Source organism: Peromyscus californicus, unplaced genomic scaffold (genome assembly GCF_007827085.1).
Source record: "Peromyscus californicus insignis strain IS unplaced genomic scaffold, ASM782708v3 Scaffold_5__1_contigs__length_169319896, whole genome shotgun sequence".
NCBI lineage: Eukaryota > Metazoa > Chordata > Mammalia > Rodentia > Cricetidae > Peromyscus > Peromyscus californicus.
Window position 1 is genome coordinate 53186213 of NW_026294573.1, and position 18198 is coordinate 53204410.

The window sequence follows — 18198 nt, forward strand, 5'->3', positions numbered from 1 at the left end:
ACACTTAACAATGTCAGTGAAGCACTGAATTGATCCACATGACATCTATGTCATCCCAGTTTGAAAATTCTCTTTTTCTCTCCACACATTCACACACAATATTTACCATACAGTAGATATTGATTGAATAATAAGCCCCCCAACATAGACATCTAAGTTTCAGGGGGTATAGCTAGTAAATAAAGGGAGGAAGATATGTCAGTATAGTCTAAATGCAAGACTCTGAGGAATGCCAACATGTCTACTTTTCTTGTTACCATGGAAATTCCTATGTATAACTTGTTGCTTTTTTTTCTTGGTGAAAATATAACATCTTATTAGTTCTTTGAACATGTCATACATACACACAATGTATTTTGATCATAATTGCCCCTTTCCTCCCCCTAACTCTGCCCAAATCCACCCCCTTCATAGTCTTTTTTTTTTTTTTTTTCTTCAGGATATTCTTTCTCCAGTAGCTGTGGGTTCTATTTCCAGCACTAATAATGGATTGAACAAACTGGGTCTATTGACATGGGCCTGTAATCCCAGCTACTTGGGAGTCTGAGGCAGGAGGATACTAAATTTAAGGCCTGCCTGTACTACAGGATGGGTTCAAGGAAAGCCTGGACAACTTAGTGAGGCCCAGTTTCAAATCAGAACGTAAACAGATTGCAATGAAGGAATAATTCCAACAAGGCTTAAGGCAAGCTGTGGACTTCCTCTTCCACCGGCATGCCAAAGACTTGGCTCCTGACTGATACAGGTACTTAATTTCAGTACCTGTGAGAACATTACTGACTGAAGACAAAATGAAGTCAACAGATGGGCGAAGTGTTCATTAAATATACTGCTTTCTATACATCAACAGAATGTGGTATTAAAAAAAATACAGTCTCTGTCAAATTGACGTCATCACTGCTTGCCAGTTCTATAGATTGAACTGTTTCAATGCAACTGATATGATCTCTCTCTCTCTCTCTCTCTCTCTCTCTCAAATACACACACACACACACACACAGACACTTTCAGAGGTTATAACTGTTGCACACTATTTACCCCGTAATTAATATATGAAATGAAAGTCACAGCCATAAGAGTTGACACAAAAACTGTTCTGAGAACTAATAAACATGTTAGACTTTAACACTGTGACAAGCTTTCTCTCAAGCTCAAAAACGAAGTTTATGTTTACCTAAAATTGAGTTCTTGTGCCAAGCGTGATTTAACAAAAAGTTGATGTTCATGAATATGTATAATTGTCCATGCTGAAATATAGATTTATTGAAGGAAATGGATAATATTTGCATTACATTTTGATCATTATATTTCTTATTTTATTTCTGCCACCAAAGCTTTTCATATACCCCTTTCCACTCTCCTTTGAATTCATGGCTTCTTTTTTCTTTCACTAATTGTTATTGCATGCATATATGTATATGCATTACATTTTATAAGCCCCCACAGTTCCATTTGTTCTTATTTATTGAAATTTTACTCAGCCTGCATAATATTATTGCTTGCAGTCACATTCTTACGTCCTGAACATCCAGATCCAGGGTACTATTCGTTAACATTCCTCCAGTGTGATTCGGAGAGGTTTTGTAAACTCTACTTGATTTTAAAATAAAGCTAAGGTAAAAAGATGTTTTGTGTAAAAATATATGACTTAAGCAATGATGATAAAAGAGGCTGGGCTTTGGGGATTACATGCCAAAGCAAACCATGCTCCTTGCGAGACAGACTGTGCAGAGTTCACATGAAGGTGAACCGCTAACAATCAATGTAAATTAGCTTTCTACCCTGCTTACTTAAAAAATATCCAGGAGTTTAGATCACTGTAGTACTACTTTCAGATTGTCAAAAGCAGTAATAAATAAGCGAGAGCATATAATATGATGGGGGTCAAATGGAGTTACTTCAGAATAGATATAGCTGTGGCAAAAGGAAAGTATTCTCCACTTTAATTTCTCCGTAGGTAAACTTTGCCATATAATGTCCAAATGCTAGAGGGCCTTCTACTTTGATGTCTTATTAATGTATAATGCATCTGACTTACACAACTGTGTAACAGAGATGGATTAAATTGGTATTATTTTGTAGAATCTGTGTGTAGTAGTAAATAAGATTATTAGGGCTATCTTGCAGCTTGGTGGTGAAGTGCATGCACAATGTGTGTGAATCCTTGGGGCCCAGCCTCTAGCATGTAGATAAATATTAAATCATGTGTGAAAATAAAAAAGAAAAATTGAAACTTGGACAGAAATGATAAAATTCTAAATCTGACAGTCTACAACAGTGGTTCTCAACCTTCCTAATATTTCAACCCTTTAATACAGTTCCTCATGCTGTGGTGACCCCCAACCATAAAATTATTTTGTTACTGTTTCATAACTGTAATTTTGCTACTGTTATTAATCTTAATGTAAATATCTGATATGTAGGATTTTGGGGGGGTTGGGGGAGGTTTCAAAGCAGGGTTTCTCTGTGTTGTTTTGGTGCCTGTCCTGGATCTTACCCTATAGACCAGGATGGCCTCGAACTCACAGAGATCCACCTGGCTCTATCTCCCGAGTGCTGGGACTAAAGGTGTGCACCACCACTGCCTGGCTGATATGCATGATTTCTAATATGTGTTGTGGGGTCACAACCCATGGGTTGAGAAACACTGGTCTAAAGGCTTTTAAAATTAAGAGTATCTACATTTTTTAAAGCAGGAAAATGGAAGGAACTGGAAAATGTTATACAAGGTGAGATAACCCAGGCCCAGAAAGAAAACAGTTCACAATCTCCTCATATAAAGGTCACAGCTTCAAACTCTGAGAATTGTGTGTTTAACTTGGAGTGTCTGTAGAAGTCAAGAAGCTAGAGATGGTTCATGAGAGAGGAGAGGGACAAGGTCAACGGAGAGTAAAGGTTCAAGTGGGGCAGGGGACAGCGGAGGGAACCGGGAAGATGAGAGCGTAGGAAGTGAGCTATCCAAAGTTGAGAGTGCATGAGAAAGTCTTACGGAAACCCATTAAGCTATGAGCTAATTAAAAATACAACTAAAAAAAAAAGAGTTTAAACTGAGGCACTCTGATGGGCAGACACTGCTGCTCCTAGAAGGTTATTTTAGGGAAAATCTGAGTCCCAGGCACCGAATACCTCTTTTAAGTTAGTGGTCAGGGAGGCCCCAGAGGCACACACACACACACACACACACACACACACACACACACACACACACACACACGGTATGGCCATTGTTCTTGGCTGCCCACCATAACTGCATGATAGTAAGACTCTGCTGCTGAAGATACCACACACTTTGGTTTCTGGACAGAGTCAGGTTGGAACTCACCAGGAAATGTATTCCCTGCTGGCTGGCTTACGTAGTGCCGGAGGCGCTGTGACGGCTGCTTTAGAGAATGGGCGTTAGTGCTCAGCACCTCATGCTACAACACTGATGTGCTAGGAAAGGTTTGCCTACGAGTACAATGGTGACGTGACTGTTACGGGAGGAACCAACAGCGTTTTCTCTTCTTTTCTTTCCATTCTTTCTTTTTCTGTTTTTGAAATGGATTTACAGCCTGCTTCATAGGAGGGGTTTAGTTCCTAATACTGGAAACTTGGTTAAAAGCCCATGACTGGCAAGGTCAGGGGCCCTGGATGGGTGAGTGGGCATGACCTATTACTGTTATATTTTGCTAAATGTTCATGCTGTCAAAATGTCTTTTCAGTGTTTATGTTCATAGGCACAGATACATCAGTGTTGTTCTCAGCCTTTATTGGAGAAGGGTCCTTCTGCAGTAGACATCAATGACCGCAGAAACACATAAGCAGTCAAGGAGCTGAGAGTAGAGTGGCTGCCGAATGCTAAGCCCTAGACGGGACGCCTAGATCACTACCTTCTTGTCCAAGCCCCAGGGAACATCCCAGAAGATGGGCAGGAGAATGTGAGAGCCGGAGGACAGTAATGCTGTGAAATGTCATCAGGATATGCCATGGCTGTCACACCCATGAATTCACAGCAGCTGTGGTGACCTACACAGGACCAAGCCTGTCACCATGACAGTGTGGATAGAGAAGGGGCTCATGAGGCCTTACCCTTAGCTAAGGAGCTACTGGGGCAGGAAGAGTCCCCTTCCTTCCTTCCTTCCTTCCCTCCCTCCCTCCCTCCTTCCTTCCTTCGTTCCCTCCCTCCCTTTCTCTCTCTCTCTCTCTCTCTCTCTCTCTCTCTCTCTCTCTCTTCTTTCTTTCTTTCTTTCTTTCTTTCTTTCTTTCTTTCTTTCTTTCTTTCTTTCTTTCTTTCTTTCTTTCTTTCTTTCTTTCTTTCTTTCTTTCTTTCTTTCTTTCTGTGTGTATAGCAAGAGCATCCAGAAGAGGGCACTAGATCCCCTAGAGGTAGAGTTACAGGTATTTGTAAGCTATTCAATACTGGGAACTGAACTCTAGTTCCCTACAAGAGCAGATAGCTCTCTCAATCACTGAGCCATCTTGCCTGTTCAAGACAGTCATTTTTCTTCAGAGGTAAGGTTGCTAGTGGATTTCTCATGCTCAAAAGGATGGCTCTACACCCATGTAATACAGGAAACACTAGCTGGGCTCAATGAGTTTATAAACAAAGAAAAAAAAAGGGACATGAAGATGGGAGGGGTCATATTGGGAAGGATCTACAAAGTCAAAGTGGGGACTGAAGAATAAATGTGATCAAGATACTCTGTATACATGAAATTGTCAAGAATTAGAAAAACCAGTAAGAAGAGGGTCAGTGAGAAAGCAGCAGGTCAAGGTTCATGTTGCCAAGGGAAACAATCTGAGTTTCACCTCTGGGATCCACACAGTGGAGGAGAGAACAGACTTCCAGCAGGCTGTCCTCTGACTTACACACGTGCACTGCGGTGCGTGGATGCCTACACACACACACACACACACACACACACACACACACACACACACACTCTAAATAAACAAATACATGTGATAGATTTGATATCTGTATTTTACAATTTCTCTTAAGAATTGACCGGCTTCATTTTGAAGGAATGGCACCCAAAATATAAAAGCCAAGTCAGCGCCTGGTCAGTTTTTCTCTTGTAACAAAACTCTGAGGCAGGGCAAGGACACTAACTTTTATTTATAAATTTTTCCTTGCAAAAGTGATAAAAGACTCTAACTTTCATAAAACAAACAAGCCAAATCCCATAATAACCTGGCCTTATTCCCTAGTTAAACAAGATAAAACAACTCTCTAGACTTCAATGTTAAGCAATCTGTGAGATGTCAAGTATGGGGGTACAGAGCTTTCTCACACCATTATCTTGAAAATAAGAGCCATAAGTGTAAATGTGTCTGCTTTGTTTAAAAAGCAAAAAGCTGAGTAGTTACACTGATGCAGAAGTTGAGTGCAGCCTTTCCCAGGAGTTCTCTAGGGACGACACACTCACTGGGTGCTGGCAGGTCACTTGTTGGACCTCAACAATAATGTGATACCTGCCTGTCACTGAGCCCATTGGGAACACCTGGAACAGTCTCTTATGTTTTACAAGAGGAGGTTCACTCTCAGGACAGTGAGCACTGGATCATTCCCATCCTTTATCCACAGAAGGTAATCTTAAAGTTTCGAAAAAGGCCAGAACAGCCCCTCTGGTCTCTTTCCCAACCTTGCAGTTCTCACTCCAATGATGCGGTGTGAACACTGTTCTAGTTGTGCCCCGAAGTGATCAGGGACTCTAATAACAGGTAACACCCATTACAGATACTTTTCACAGAGCCAGTGACGTCACAAAGCTTTGCACAGTAGGAGCAGCACTCACTAGAGGAACTGAGTGAGGCCAGCAGGCCAGTAGGTTCAGGAGCCTGGAGTAGGGGCATTGTTTAAAGGGTGTACGGCACTGCATGACTCCTAGATACCCATGCTAAAATGGCACGTAGGGTCTGGGAGCTAGGATAACTCCCTTCTCCAGATGGCACAGTGGTAGAGTTAGCACAGAGACGCAAAGAGTGCTTTAAAGCCGGATCATCTGACCAAACGACACCTGTTCCCACTGCCAGGATATGTCTTTGGAGAAATTCCCTAACAATTTCCCTCTCATCTGAAAATTCTACAATTATTACGACTTCTCCCATAGGGTGTTGTGAGGATACATGCAAATTATGTAACAAGAGTGATTACAGCAGATTTTAGAAGCTTGATACTGAAAAAAAAAAATCTATTCATCTAGAAACAAAGTCATATTTCAGGCATGGGAAACATACAGAGGTATAAGATGAAGAGAAATAGGGATCTCCGTGTGTGTGTGTGTGTGTGTGTGTGTGTGTGTGTGTGTGTGTGTGTGTGTGTGTACACACCAGAGGTCAACCTTGGGTGTTTTCCCCTCAGTAGTTCTCCAGTCCACCTTGTTATTTGAGACAAGGTTTGGCAATGGGGCCTGGACTTGCTGATCAGGCTAGGGTGGTCCCCAGGAATCTGCCCATCTTTGCCTCCCCAGCTCTGGAATTACAAACATGTGCCACCACGACAGGCTCTTTACCTGGATGCTGGGCCTCGAACTCGGGTCTTCAGGCTTGCACAGCAAGCGCTTTACCGACTGGGTTATCTCTCAAGTCCAGGATCCACTCAAACAACTGAGGGCACTTGGCAATCTTAGCTAATGCACATAACCTTAAGGGTAGACTTTTGCCAACACCACCGCTACAGTACCCATTCAGTATTCATTTAACACTTGCACAGTGCCTTACTTGTAACAGTCTGAGCTTCTTACACCAAGAATCAGCACTGTGCTCTGCTCTGCTGCAGCTAGGGTGCAGTCACAGAGTCTACACAGCAGTTGCCGGCAACTGTTACCTAGAAAAGGGGCCTGCCAGTGGTCCAAGATAAAGACTTACGCCTTGAGGTTTTTTTTTTTCTTCTCTAGCATCCCCACATCTGGCAATAAAATAACCTCAAATATTCTGGGGTGCCATATTTTGTTTCTTCAAGAATGTGGGTATAAAAACTCTCAATCAGGAGGCAGACATTTTGAGACGGGCCTTTGGCAGGTCTGGGAGGGGTTAGCACTAGAGTCTTCAGCAGGGTAATCACGCTGCATCCTTTACTTGCAGCTTAGATGACATGGAGGAACTGGGTGGTGTTTTATGAGGCAAACGAAAACTTCAACAAGGCCAGCAAGAGCAAGGGAAGACAGGAAAAAGATGGAATTATATGCATATCAATGGAAGGGAATAAAATATGAGTTAATATCCCACCTTTGCTGCGCAATGTGCTTTATCTGGCTTCCTGGCTTCCACTTATCATACAACAATTAGTCTATAAGAGTTAAATTATTTTTTCCTATCCTCTAAAGATTAGAAGTATTACGATTTCCCCTTGGTTGATCTCCTACCAAAAGTAGACCACAGACACTAAACAGTAGTAGAGCTAATGAGCAAATGTGTGCACTCTTTGAAGGCAGGGGAATGTCACTCAGTTTTATAACTCAGGTCAAAGCAAAGGGAACTGAGCAAACATATGCAAACTATCACAGAAGACCGTGCTCTCCAGAGGCCAGCCTGGCAGTGGCATCACAGACAGGAACAGCAGAGGCAGAAGGCTGTCTCCGAGGTAAACCTTCTAGGAGCTCACCCTTGTCATTAGCTCAGCACTTTCAAAGGCTGGTGCAGGTGACTGGCTGCAAACACACAGGACAGGACATGCGATCCCCCTCTGTGATCTCTGAAGCCATCTGTCCTGGCAGAGGACTGATGAGGTGTCAAGAGACCAACTCTACAGATGGCCACAATCGGTTGGCTACATAACAAAAAGGACATGGGATTCTAATTGGGAGGGGTGAGGAGGGGAGGTGTGGAGAGTCAGATGTGCCCTTCCCTGCACCAAGGCTGAAGTAAGTCCAAATAGCAGAGCTTCTGCTCATACCCAGCTCATCATTTCCTGCAACTTCTTTTCACAAACTTCCATCTTTGTTTGCAAATTTCCTGCTGGCTGGATAATGGGATCCATGTGTTAGTTTTCATGCTTCAGGTAAAAATTTGGGGGAGTATTAAAAAGGGGGAAAGATCTTCATTGTAGGAACAATGTGTTTAAGAACTTTCTACATCTATCTTTTTTGGGCTGCAAAAATAATGACAGTCCTACATATTTTCTATGATTCTAACTGGAGGCTTTTGATGAGGCTAGGAAATAAAAGCTGTGTCCCATCTCTCATTTTAAGTGCTGCTTATCTTTCAAGGACAGTGGGATTTAGAGTCTCAAATGGCAGGACTATTAGGAACTTCAAGATGTTCCTGAAGAACTTTTATCTTTGCTTTTCTTGAGGTGTCAAGAGAAGCAGAGCAAGATGTTCTGTGAGGCCTCAGGCTGCGGGGAGAGGAGGCTGAGTGCCCTTAGCCAGAGGACTGAACACATGCCAGTGATAGAGGACAGCACACATCTGGGTCAGGAATCCTGAGGGTCCCACACAGAGCAGAACTGTATTAATATCAACAGAGGTGAGAGAGCAAGGTCATGATTGCTCAGCTGAGCTGACTCCATTCTTAGGAGTCTTCTGGGAAATCTAGTTCTATCTTAAGCTAAGTCATAAAAAGAGATTTATCTACAACAAAGAGATCAGATGGTTAAATTTGTTATTTTATGTTTATGTATGTACACCATGTGTGTGCAATGCCCGGGTATCGGATCCCATGGAACTGGAGTTAATAGATAGCCGGGAGACACCATGGTGGTACCAGGAATTAACCCAGGTCCTCCAGAAAGGCAGCCCATGCTCTTAACCACTGAGCCATCTCTCCAGCCCCCAAAGAGTTAAAATTCTTATCATGGAAGAATTCAGTATAGAACTACTCTAAAATTTAATTTCCCTGTTTTATTTAAATACAGCTTTATTTATACAAATTCACTTCCTATGGTATTTAAGGTATCTCTTTGGGAAAATGGGGGAAAACAGGCCTTTAGGAGGGTGCTAGCACCCATGTCAGGGCATAGTTTCTCAATACTATTCCAATGGTTTTAATACGGCAAGGATCACTGTTATAAACCATTTTCTGGTGTTTATAAAATCTCCAAGCTTTACTACAACCCAGTGAGTCAAGATTACTAAAATAATATATGAATATTATATTGTTTAATAATATAACTTAGTTATATCATCCAAAAGAAAGGCTATAAGGTAAGGTCTCTCCTTCCTCAATGACAAGAGCTGGACAGACACAGTATCCCACGCTAGGCAAAGAGAAAGAAATGCAGGAGTTTAGAGCAGTATGGAAGCAGAAGCCTGTGTAAGGGGCAGGCAGTTCAACTGCCTGTGGGGCCTGGGCAAGTCCAGTATCCAAAGGACATCACACTTACGTAGGATGCCATATGAGGCAGAGGGGAAAGTTAGGACATAAATGTCCTCAATCGCAATGTTTTGATCAAGCATAAGAAGTTAAAATCCTTGGTCAATAACATCAGGCTCAGAGCACATTTACTTCTGGGCTGGGTAGTGCACTGGAGAGTTGGCTGAAGGCCAACATGCTCTAGGGCAGGTGGGTAGATGCAGAGAGGCGAGGCCTGCAGACCAGGAACAGGGGGACCAGGTTTCTGTAACGCCTGCAGCTCCTGAGTTTCCTTGTTTCAGGGAATGAGTATTTATATCCTGTTTGTTTTGTCAGGTCTCCAGTACAAGTATCCTGGGCCATAATGAGCCTCAGCAACTAACTCTGGGACAGTAGACATAATTTACTTCTAGACACTTACCAAAGGTGTGTCTTTTCCTCCTACGATGCTGAGACCAAGCCCTGAGCGCCCCTTGGAGATTTCTATGATCATTTCCTGTCCAGGGACAATGGGACACGTTGCAGGGTCCACTGAGACAGGAGCCTGGAAGTTCCCTGGAAGGTGATAAAACACAATGGTTAGCAAGTAGGAGAAGCAGCTCGCCCGGCATCCACTGGAGCACGCGGGGGCTGCTTGTCACTGCATTCCCTGCACACGAGGCACTACAGAGGGAAAGGCTGGGTCACTGCTCTCCTCGTCCACAGGATGAAACACGGCACCGCTAAGGCACTTTCTGAGATGAAAACATCACCTCCTCAAATCTGTCAACTTACCAATTTTAGGTATGCTTAATTAAAAAGAAACAAAACCCCTCAAAACACACCATGAAAATCAGCACGGAAAAACTTCAGATGACTAAATATTTAGGTACACAAAAGCATGTATTGCAATGAGTATAAAAACTATTATGACATTAGACCATGAGTTTAGAAGAATGTTTGCCTCAGGAGGTCCCAGGTTCAATCTCCCATACTGCAAAATGAAAAACAAAACAAAGAATAAGAAAAAACTGTGCCTAAATACTTTCAATCAGAGTACAACACATCAATTAAGATGTACAAGGGATTTAACTAATAAAGTATATGACTGAAGATAAAAATTACTTAAAGTTTATCTCTAATATCACAGGATGAGCATCCCTAATCCAGATATCGGAAGGTTTTTGATCACTGACATGACCCCACAAATGGAAAATTTACACATGACTTCATGCGATAGGAGAAACTCAAAATATAGACCCATCCAAACAGCCTTCGGGCTGTATATAGAATGTGTATATAAAATATAAATGGATTCTGTATTCAGAGTTGGATCCTATTCCCAATCTATCTCTTTATGTATATGAAAATGTTCCAAAATCTGAAATATCTCTAGTCCCAAGTATTTTGGTCAAGATTATTCAACCCATATAAACACAGGTAAACATGCACACACATATGTATGCACACATTTGTAGTATAATAAAAATATGAAAAAATTACTTTCCGAGGCCATAAATAAAACTGTTGTTAACGGAGTTATAATATTGTATAAAGGTTTACTCATTTAGTTAAGAGACTTACTATTTTTTATTATTTTTAGTTAGGTGTATTGTGAGTGTCTGCATATGGGTATGTGCACATGAGTGCTATGCCAGAAGACCAGAAGCATTGGATTCCCTGCAACTGGAGTTACAGATGGTTGTGAGCTGCCACATGGGTACTAGGAACCAATCCTCCATCCTCTGGAAGAGGAGCAAGTGCTCTTAACTGCTGAGTCACCTTTCTAGCCCCTAAAGGTCAATTTTTTTTTTTTTTAAATTATTGTTTAAGAGTGTATTTCTAGCCGGGCGGTGGTGGCGCACGCCTTTAATCCCAGCACTCGGGAGGCAGAGCTAGGCGGATCTCTGTGAGTTCGAGGCCAGCCTGGACTACCAAGTGAGTCCCAGGTAAGGCGCAAAGCTACACAGAGAAACCCTGTCTCGAAAAACCAAAAAAAAAAAAAAAAAAAAAGAGTGTATTTCTAAAACAGAAAAAAGCTTCTAGGCCAAGAAAGACGCTTAAAATACCCATTATCTATTTCCAAACATGTATTTTGCATATAACTAACCCAACTCTAGTGAATGAAGAACTAAATTTCCCATGTATCAGGTGCTCTGATCTGAGATCACGTCTACAGAGGTCTCTGCAGACAGCTTTGCAATAACCAAGTCTGATCACCACAAGGGTCCAGGGAGCTCCATAGAGGTGGATGACAGCAGTAGCGCCATCTACTGTTCAGTAGTTTCTAAAGCCTGGAAACTAGAAGACCTGGCTTCAAAGGTATGCCAGGCCTCTGCCTATGTGATAGCAGGTATTGGCAGGCTACTATCTATAACAAGAGGGTTTATATAATTTAAAAAGGAAAAAAAAAACAAAAAGAGAAAAATCATATTTTAAGACATGTAAAATTTATATGAAATCAAAATTTCAGTGCCCATAAACCAGTACTGAAACATAGACCCACTAATTCTTAGTTACGTTGTTGTACCACACAGGTAGAAGTGAAAAGCTGCAGCAGGCTGTGTGGCCTGTGAGCTCAAATACTGGCTACACAGTTCTTTATAGAAAAGTCTGGTTCTGGCTGTGTGTGGCGGCACACTACTGTCATCTCAGTACTCATGAGACTTAGGCAGGAGGGTCACCTTGAATTCAAGGCCATCCTGGGTTACAAAACCAAGACACAGTCCCCCTTCCTGCACCCTGCTCCAGATCAGGGAGGGGGTATAAGGAGGAGGAGGAGGAGGAGGAGGAGGAGGAGGAGGAGGAGGAGGAGGAAGAGGAGGAGAAGGAGGAGGAGGAGGAGGATTTCTAGCACAAAACAAAGGAAGCTGGCAAAGGAAGGGGACCTGTGGGAGTTCTCTAATCAATAATTACGATTTGATAACACAGGGGAGCTGGATTTAAAAGTATAGAAGTAGATCCAGGCACCTAAACAGCAGGTTCCTACATAGTCAAACTGGCTCGCTGTTGACGAGTAAATGCAGTTAAGCGTTACTCAGCAGGTCAGAAGAGGGACAGAGCAGTGTGGGTGAGGTGCCCGCCTCCAGCCTGGCCTGTTCCAGGACTCACCCAGCTGCCCCTGCCTTACACAGGGGACTTGCTGATCTAATGACCTCTTAGCAAAGATGGAGCAATCCAGGGATACAGCCCCAGAAATAACAAAAAGGACAACTTCAGAATGAGAACATTAAGTTTTTCTATGGTTTTCTTTCTTTCTATTCTTTCTTTCTTTCTTTCTTTCTTTCTTTCTTTCTTTCTTTCTTTCTTTCTTTCTTTCTTTCTTTCTTTCATCCTTCCTTCCTTCCTTCCTTCCTTCCTTCCTTCCTTCCTTCCTTCCTTCCTTCCTTTCTGCAGCCTATATATTTCATGCTGTTTCCCATTAATCTACCATAAACATGGCACACAATGCTGGCACAATTCATGGCTGCTTTTCAAACTTTACTCTGCTTTTATGAGTAACTAGTTTAGTTGTCTGAGTAAAGAGAGAGAAAAGGAAGATACTAGAGATGGCATTCCCCTCCCCCCACCTCCCTGTCCTAAGTCACTTTTTGGTTGTTTTATAAGATTTATTTTTAGTTTTTAGAGACAGGGTCCCTCTGCATAGCCCTGGATATCGTGAAACTCACTATGGAGCCGAGGCTGGCTTCAAACTCACAGAGATCCACCTGCCTCTGCCTACCAGTGCTAGGATTAAAGGCGTGTGCCACTGTGCCTGAAAAGATTTATTTTTATTTTATGGGAATGAGTGATTTGCTTGTGTGTATACCAGTGTACCACATGGGTGCATGACGCCAACAGAGGTTAGAAGACAGCACCAGATGCCCTGGAATTGGGTTACAGGTGGTTATGAACTGCCCTATGTGAATGCTAGAAAACAAAATCTGGTCCCCCGCTGGAGCTGCAAATGCTCTTTCTTAATGGCCATCTTTCTGTCAATCTTTGCATTTGTCTCTCTCACAGAACTCAACTCAAAGCCAGGCTCATATCAAGTATTCAATAAACATTTTTTTAAGTGGATGAGAGGCGAATATAGTTTCTGTATCTTTAAACACAGGGCCATGCATTGCTATTACCTGGTATGAATGCATGATGAACATTAGCCAGCCCCTCCTGATCTGTATCTGTAGTGGGTAGCTGTTTCAGCTTTGACCTGGAAGTACTACTCCCAGTGAGGCTTCCGGTAACTGTCATGCCTACCTATGGCCTGCCCCTGAGGCGGGGCTGAGACGGGAGCCCTTAAGACCCAAGATCCAGATGTGCCAGCTCTCTTGGTTCCTCGTGATCCTGGACGCTGGATGGTAGACCGAGCGGAGTTCTCCAGAGAACCCAGGGGGACTGCACCTCACCTCTCCCGGATCCTGTAACCAACCCCTTAACTAGCTGGAAGTTATCCCCCAAATAAACCTCCTTTTTAACTACCTGGAGTTGCCTTAATAAGTCCCCCAAAATGTATCTATGGCCAAGTATACAAGTTTGGGCATTTTAGGCCACACTGTCTGTCAGAGCTGCATAACTCCATCACAGAGCATCAGAATAGTCAAGCAGCCAGACAATATGTAAGCAATGCTCAATGATATGTTAAGGAACGTTGGAGTATGAATTTCATGTAGTTTTCATAAAACTGGCTTTTAGCTGTTTTCAGTCTTTAAAATATAAAACCCTCTCTAGCTCCTGGATGAAGTCAAAACAGGTGGTGGGCTATATTTAACCTGTAGGTCACAGTTTGTTTTCTGATGATGTTCAAGTACCTTAATATAAAACCAAATAATGCCTGCTTGCTAAACTTTTTACAGAGTAACATTTAAAAGACTGCTAGTCAGCACAGGGTTATAAATTTGCCATTGGTGAGCCTTTTTTGTTTGTTTGCTTTTTTTGAGACAAGGTCTAGGTCTGTCTATGTAGCTCTGGCTGGCCTGGAATTCACTATGTAGATCAGACTGGCCTCCAATTCACAGAGATCTGCCTACCTGAGTACTGGGATTTTATTTATTTGTAACCATACATATGTGTGTGGGCAAGAGCATGCGAGTGCATGTGCTCACGGAGAGCAGAAAAAAAGATCTCTAAGAGCTCAAGTTACAGGTAACTGTGAGCTGCCTGCTGTGGGTGCTGGGACTCAAACTCTAGTCTTCCAGAAGAGTAGCAAGCACTCAACCTCTGAGCCACCTCTCCAGCAGCAGCACCCCCACTGCTTTTACTGATAAATACTGCATTAAAGCAAGGTGGAAATACTGATGACTTGCTTTGAAGTTCGACTTTGAACTCTCACTCTTCACCATAATTTAAGCTACAACATGAATTCCATCCCTGCCCCCCTTCCCTCTCCTCTTTCTTTCTGAGATGAGATTTCCTAGAGCCTGGGCTAGCCTTGAATTCACTATGTAGCTGAGGAGGACCGAACACTCCTGATCCTCCTACCTCCATTTCTCAAACGCTGGGATTACAGGCACCACCATGCCTGGCTCTGAATACCAGCTTCTTTACTGAAATCCTCCATGGCTTATATCAATATACATAGTGTTAAAAACTGCCTTCATTATGGTTTTGGAGACATTATCTATGACTCAACCTTGGTCTTTGGGAGAGACTGGCAGGCAGTCTGTGGGCTTTAGTTTCATCAAATGCCTCTTTGGAGGGGTCTTCTCCTCTGTGTTTATACTCAGTAACTACTGGGCAGTGCAGATGGTTAAGTATTGAGGAAACAGTGCAGGAAGTGAGGTGTTCAAGCTCCAAAGTACAGAAGTAGAGGAGGGATACAGAGCCCGGTGTCCTGCCTCCTGTCACATTCATTCCTCAGAGCATCATGACATCTTTCTTCTCCAAAGGTTCACAGGCAGTTTTGGTTAGACAGAGTCGTACCAGAGTCTGTGAGGTCTCCATCTTCTGACTGACATAACGGACTTGGTGCTGGTGATATCTCTTGTGAGTTGACGGGTGCTTGTGTTGAATATGTTTGCTGTTTCATCTGGCAGGCAGCCTACAAAAGGAAGGAAAATTACATGAATGTCAAGAAGGAGAGAAGCAAGAAGAGCACTGTAAAATGGCTGTGTTGTTGTCATCACAGCAATGGTGAGCGTCAAAAACGTGTTTTGAGACAACAGGATGCTCAGAGAGGTGGCAGGGAAAGCCAGGTGGATTTTGTATCGTCTCCTGTTTAGCTTTGCTCCTAAGATACTTGGGTAGAGGCTTGGTCAAAAAGGGGAGCAGGATGTAAGTGCAACAGTAACTTTCAGTTTTGTGCTTTTGCTGACAACACCCCTAGTGAATATTAGCATTAACTAACTAAGAAAAATGAAGGACCCCATGCCTTCTCAAGAGTCACATAAAAAGTGGAGGTAGTGACGTGATTTGCCTGCTGGATTCCAGTAAGTGCCAGGCTGTCCCTAGACTCTAGAAATATCTGTTCCAGAGCCATAACACTCTAAGATTCTGTCTGTGGAAGGCTGTTCCTCTGTCCAAGGCACCATGCAGTATGCAAGAACTAAGGCTGTTCTAACCACTGAGCATTCATACTATGCTTCTGAGTTTTCAAGATACTATTAGCTGTATGGATACCTCAGTCACAAGAACATTCCTCAGTATCAGATATTATCATCACACAGCTAATTAGAGAAAGAGATCGGCTGGTCACCAGTTCTTGGAGAATGCTATAATCAGAGTACTTATGGAATAGCTGCTAGGCCGTGGTTCTAGGGGTGTTCATTTGATTCTTTTTATAAGAAAATATTTTGATTTTTACTTATTTTTATTAGTGCAATGTCTGGAGTTCAGTGGAGAACTTTCTGGAGTCAGTTATCAGCTCCCACCCAAATGCGGCAGGGTCTCTCTTGTTTTTGTGCTGTGTATTTCAGGCCAGCTGATCTGCCAGCCTCTAGACAATTGTCCTGTGTCTGTCTCCCACCTTGCTGTAGGTACTAGATACTGCACTTGGTTTTTTTTAATGTGGGTTCTGGGAACAGAACTCAGGTGGACAAGCTTGCTAGGCAAGGCTTTCACCTGCTGAACAATCACAGTAGCCCTCTGTCATCATCTTTAATACGACTGGATCCTTACTTGAAAAGCCTTTTCCTTTCCACATTTACTAACAAGAATAAAGTGTATATGGAGGGGTTATTACTAAAAACTGAGGGGTAGCACAGTGGCTCATGGCTGCTTAACTCAGGGCTGTAAAAAATGCATAATCATGCTGGGCAGTGGTGGTGCACACCTTTAATCTCAGCACTCGGGAGGCAGAGGCAGGCGGATCTCTGTGAGTTCAAGGCTAGCCTGGGCTACAGAGTGAGTTCTAGGAAAGGTGCAAAGCTACACAAAGAAACCCTGTCTCGAAGAACCAAAAAAAAGGGAAAAAAATTCATAATCACATAAAGTCATGCTTATCAGTGTCTTCACAACGTCAAAGAACACAAAAAAATACAAGAGTAGGGGAGTTTGCAGCCACTAATGAGTTTTGTGACTGCAGATGGTACTTGGCTTCCTCATCTGGGCATTGCTAGTGGGTTGTGAGGTGCATGCTGTGAGGGGGTTGTAAAGGCGGAAGAGGAATTAATTCCAGCAATGCCTACCCTCCCCCACCCCGAACAGGTTATACATGACTGGCAAGCTCTTGGTCAGAAACTTTAGAAACACAACATCCACTTCCATCGAAGCCAGCAGTTCCGGCCCTGCTGTGGTGCTGCCCACCTCCACGGGCCATTCTCTTCTACAGTCACAGGAAAAGCACCATCACCTTCCGGAGGTGACGTGCACATTCTTCAGCAGGGAAGAGAATGGGCAGATGAAGTTTAAGACTCCACCAAACCACAGAGATGCCTGCTGCACTCCCTGAACCGGTGAGTGTCCAGAGTGTCGGAGCATCAGCAGTATTGACATCAGAATGCATGCAGCAGTAGGTTTTGAATTGTAAATACTTTTGATTGAATTGAATGTAATTATTTTTAAAAACATTTTATTATTATGTGTGCATGGGTATTTTTTCTGTATGTATTCTGTGTACCATGTTTATGCAGTGCCTGTGGAGGCCAGAAGAAATCCCCTGGAACTGGGGTTACAGATGGTTGTGAGCCCCCAGGTGGGCACTGCAGATCAAACCCAGGTCCTCTCTGGAAGAGCAGCTAGTGCTCTTAACCACTAAATCATCTTTCCAGCCCAGACTTTAGTATTTCCAAAGTTCTCTTTTTGTGGTGCAAGGGATGACACCTAGGGCCTCAGACATGCTAGTTAAGTATTCTACTACCACGTCACATCCCCAGGACTACATATATTTGTTTTTATCTAGGTGTTTAGAATATAATTTTAGAGAATTTTCAAAGGCATTTTATTTGGAAATGTTTGAAATATCAAATTTTTTGGTGTTTTTTTTGTTTTGTTTTGTTTTTGTGGTTGTGGGTCTGTTTCAAGAAAGGGTTTCTTTGGTTAGCCCTGGCTGTTCTGGTACTAGTTCAGTAGACCAGGTTGATCTTGAACTCAGAGATCCACCTGCCTCTGCTTCCCAAGTGCTGGGATTAAAGGCATATGCCACTCCACCCAGCTATTGTATACTTTCTATATACTCTTGTTATCTGTAGTTCCTGAATAATGGAAACTTTAGTGACGTAAAAATATAAACTGGGGATAGAGAGATGAGGTTGCAGTTAAGAGTCTGGACTGCTCTTGCAGAGGATGTGGTTTGCTTCCCAGCCAGCACCCATACCAAGTGGCTCAAAAAACACCTGTAACTCCAGCTCCAGGGGACCAGACATACTCTTCTGGTTTCTGTAGGCATCAGCATCTGAGTGTTTTTATGTCAATTTGACACAAACTAGAGTCATATGAGAGAAGAATCTCAACTGAGGAAATGCATCTATAAGATCAGCAGAAGGTAAGCCTGTGGTGCATTTTCTTACTTAATGACTGAGAAGGGAAGGC

General features: G+C 42.8%; 1 protein-coding gene across 6 annotated transcripts in view; it reads right to left on the reverse strand.

The window, feature by feature from the left end:
- Patj (PATJ crumbs cell polarity complex component) overlaps positions 1 to 18198 on the reverse strand; it is a 328062-nt gene that overhangs the window by 60807 nt on the left and 249057 nt on the right. For 5 of the 6 annotated variants that reach the window (XM_052718902.1, XM_052718903.1, XM_052718901.1 and 2 more), the window contains 2 exons: positions 15154 to 15271; positions 9695 to 9828 (listed from right to left, as the gene is read on the reverse strand). In XM_052718902.1, coding sequence (XP_052574862.1) covers positions 9695 to 9828; positions 15154 to 15271 — 252 coding nt within the window. Of the gene's footprint in view, positions 1 to 9694; positions 9829 to 15153; positions 15272 to 18198 lie in introns of those variants that run through there. The other variant, XM_052718907.1, reaches the window with a different exon arrangement.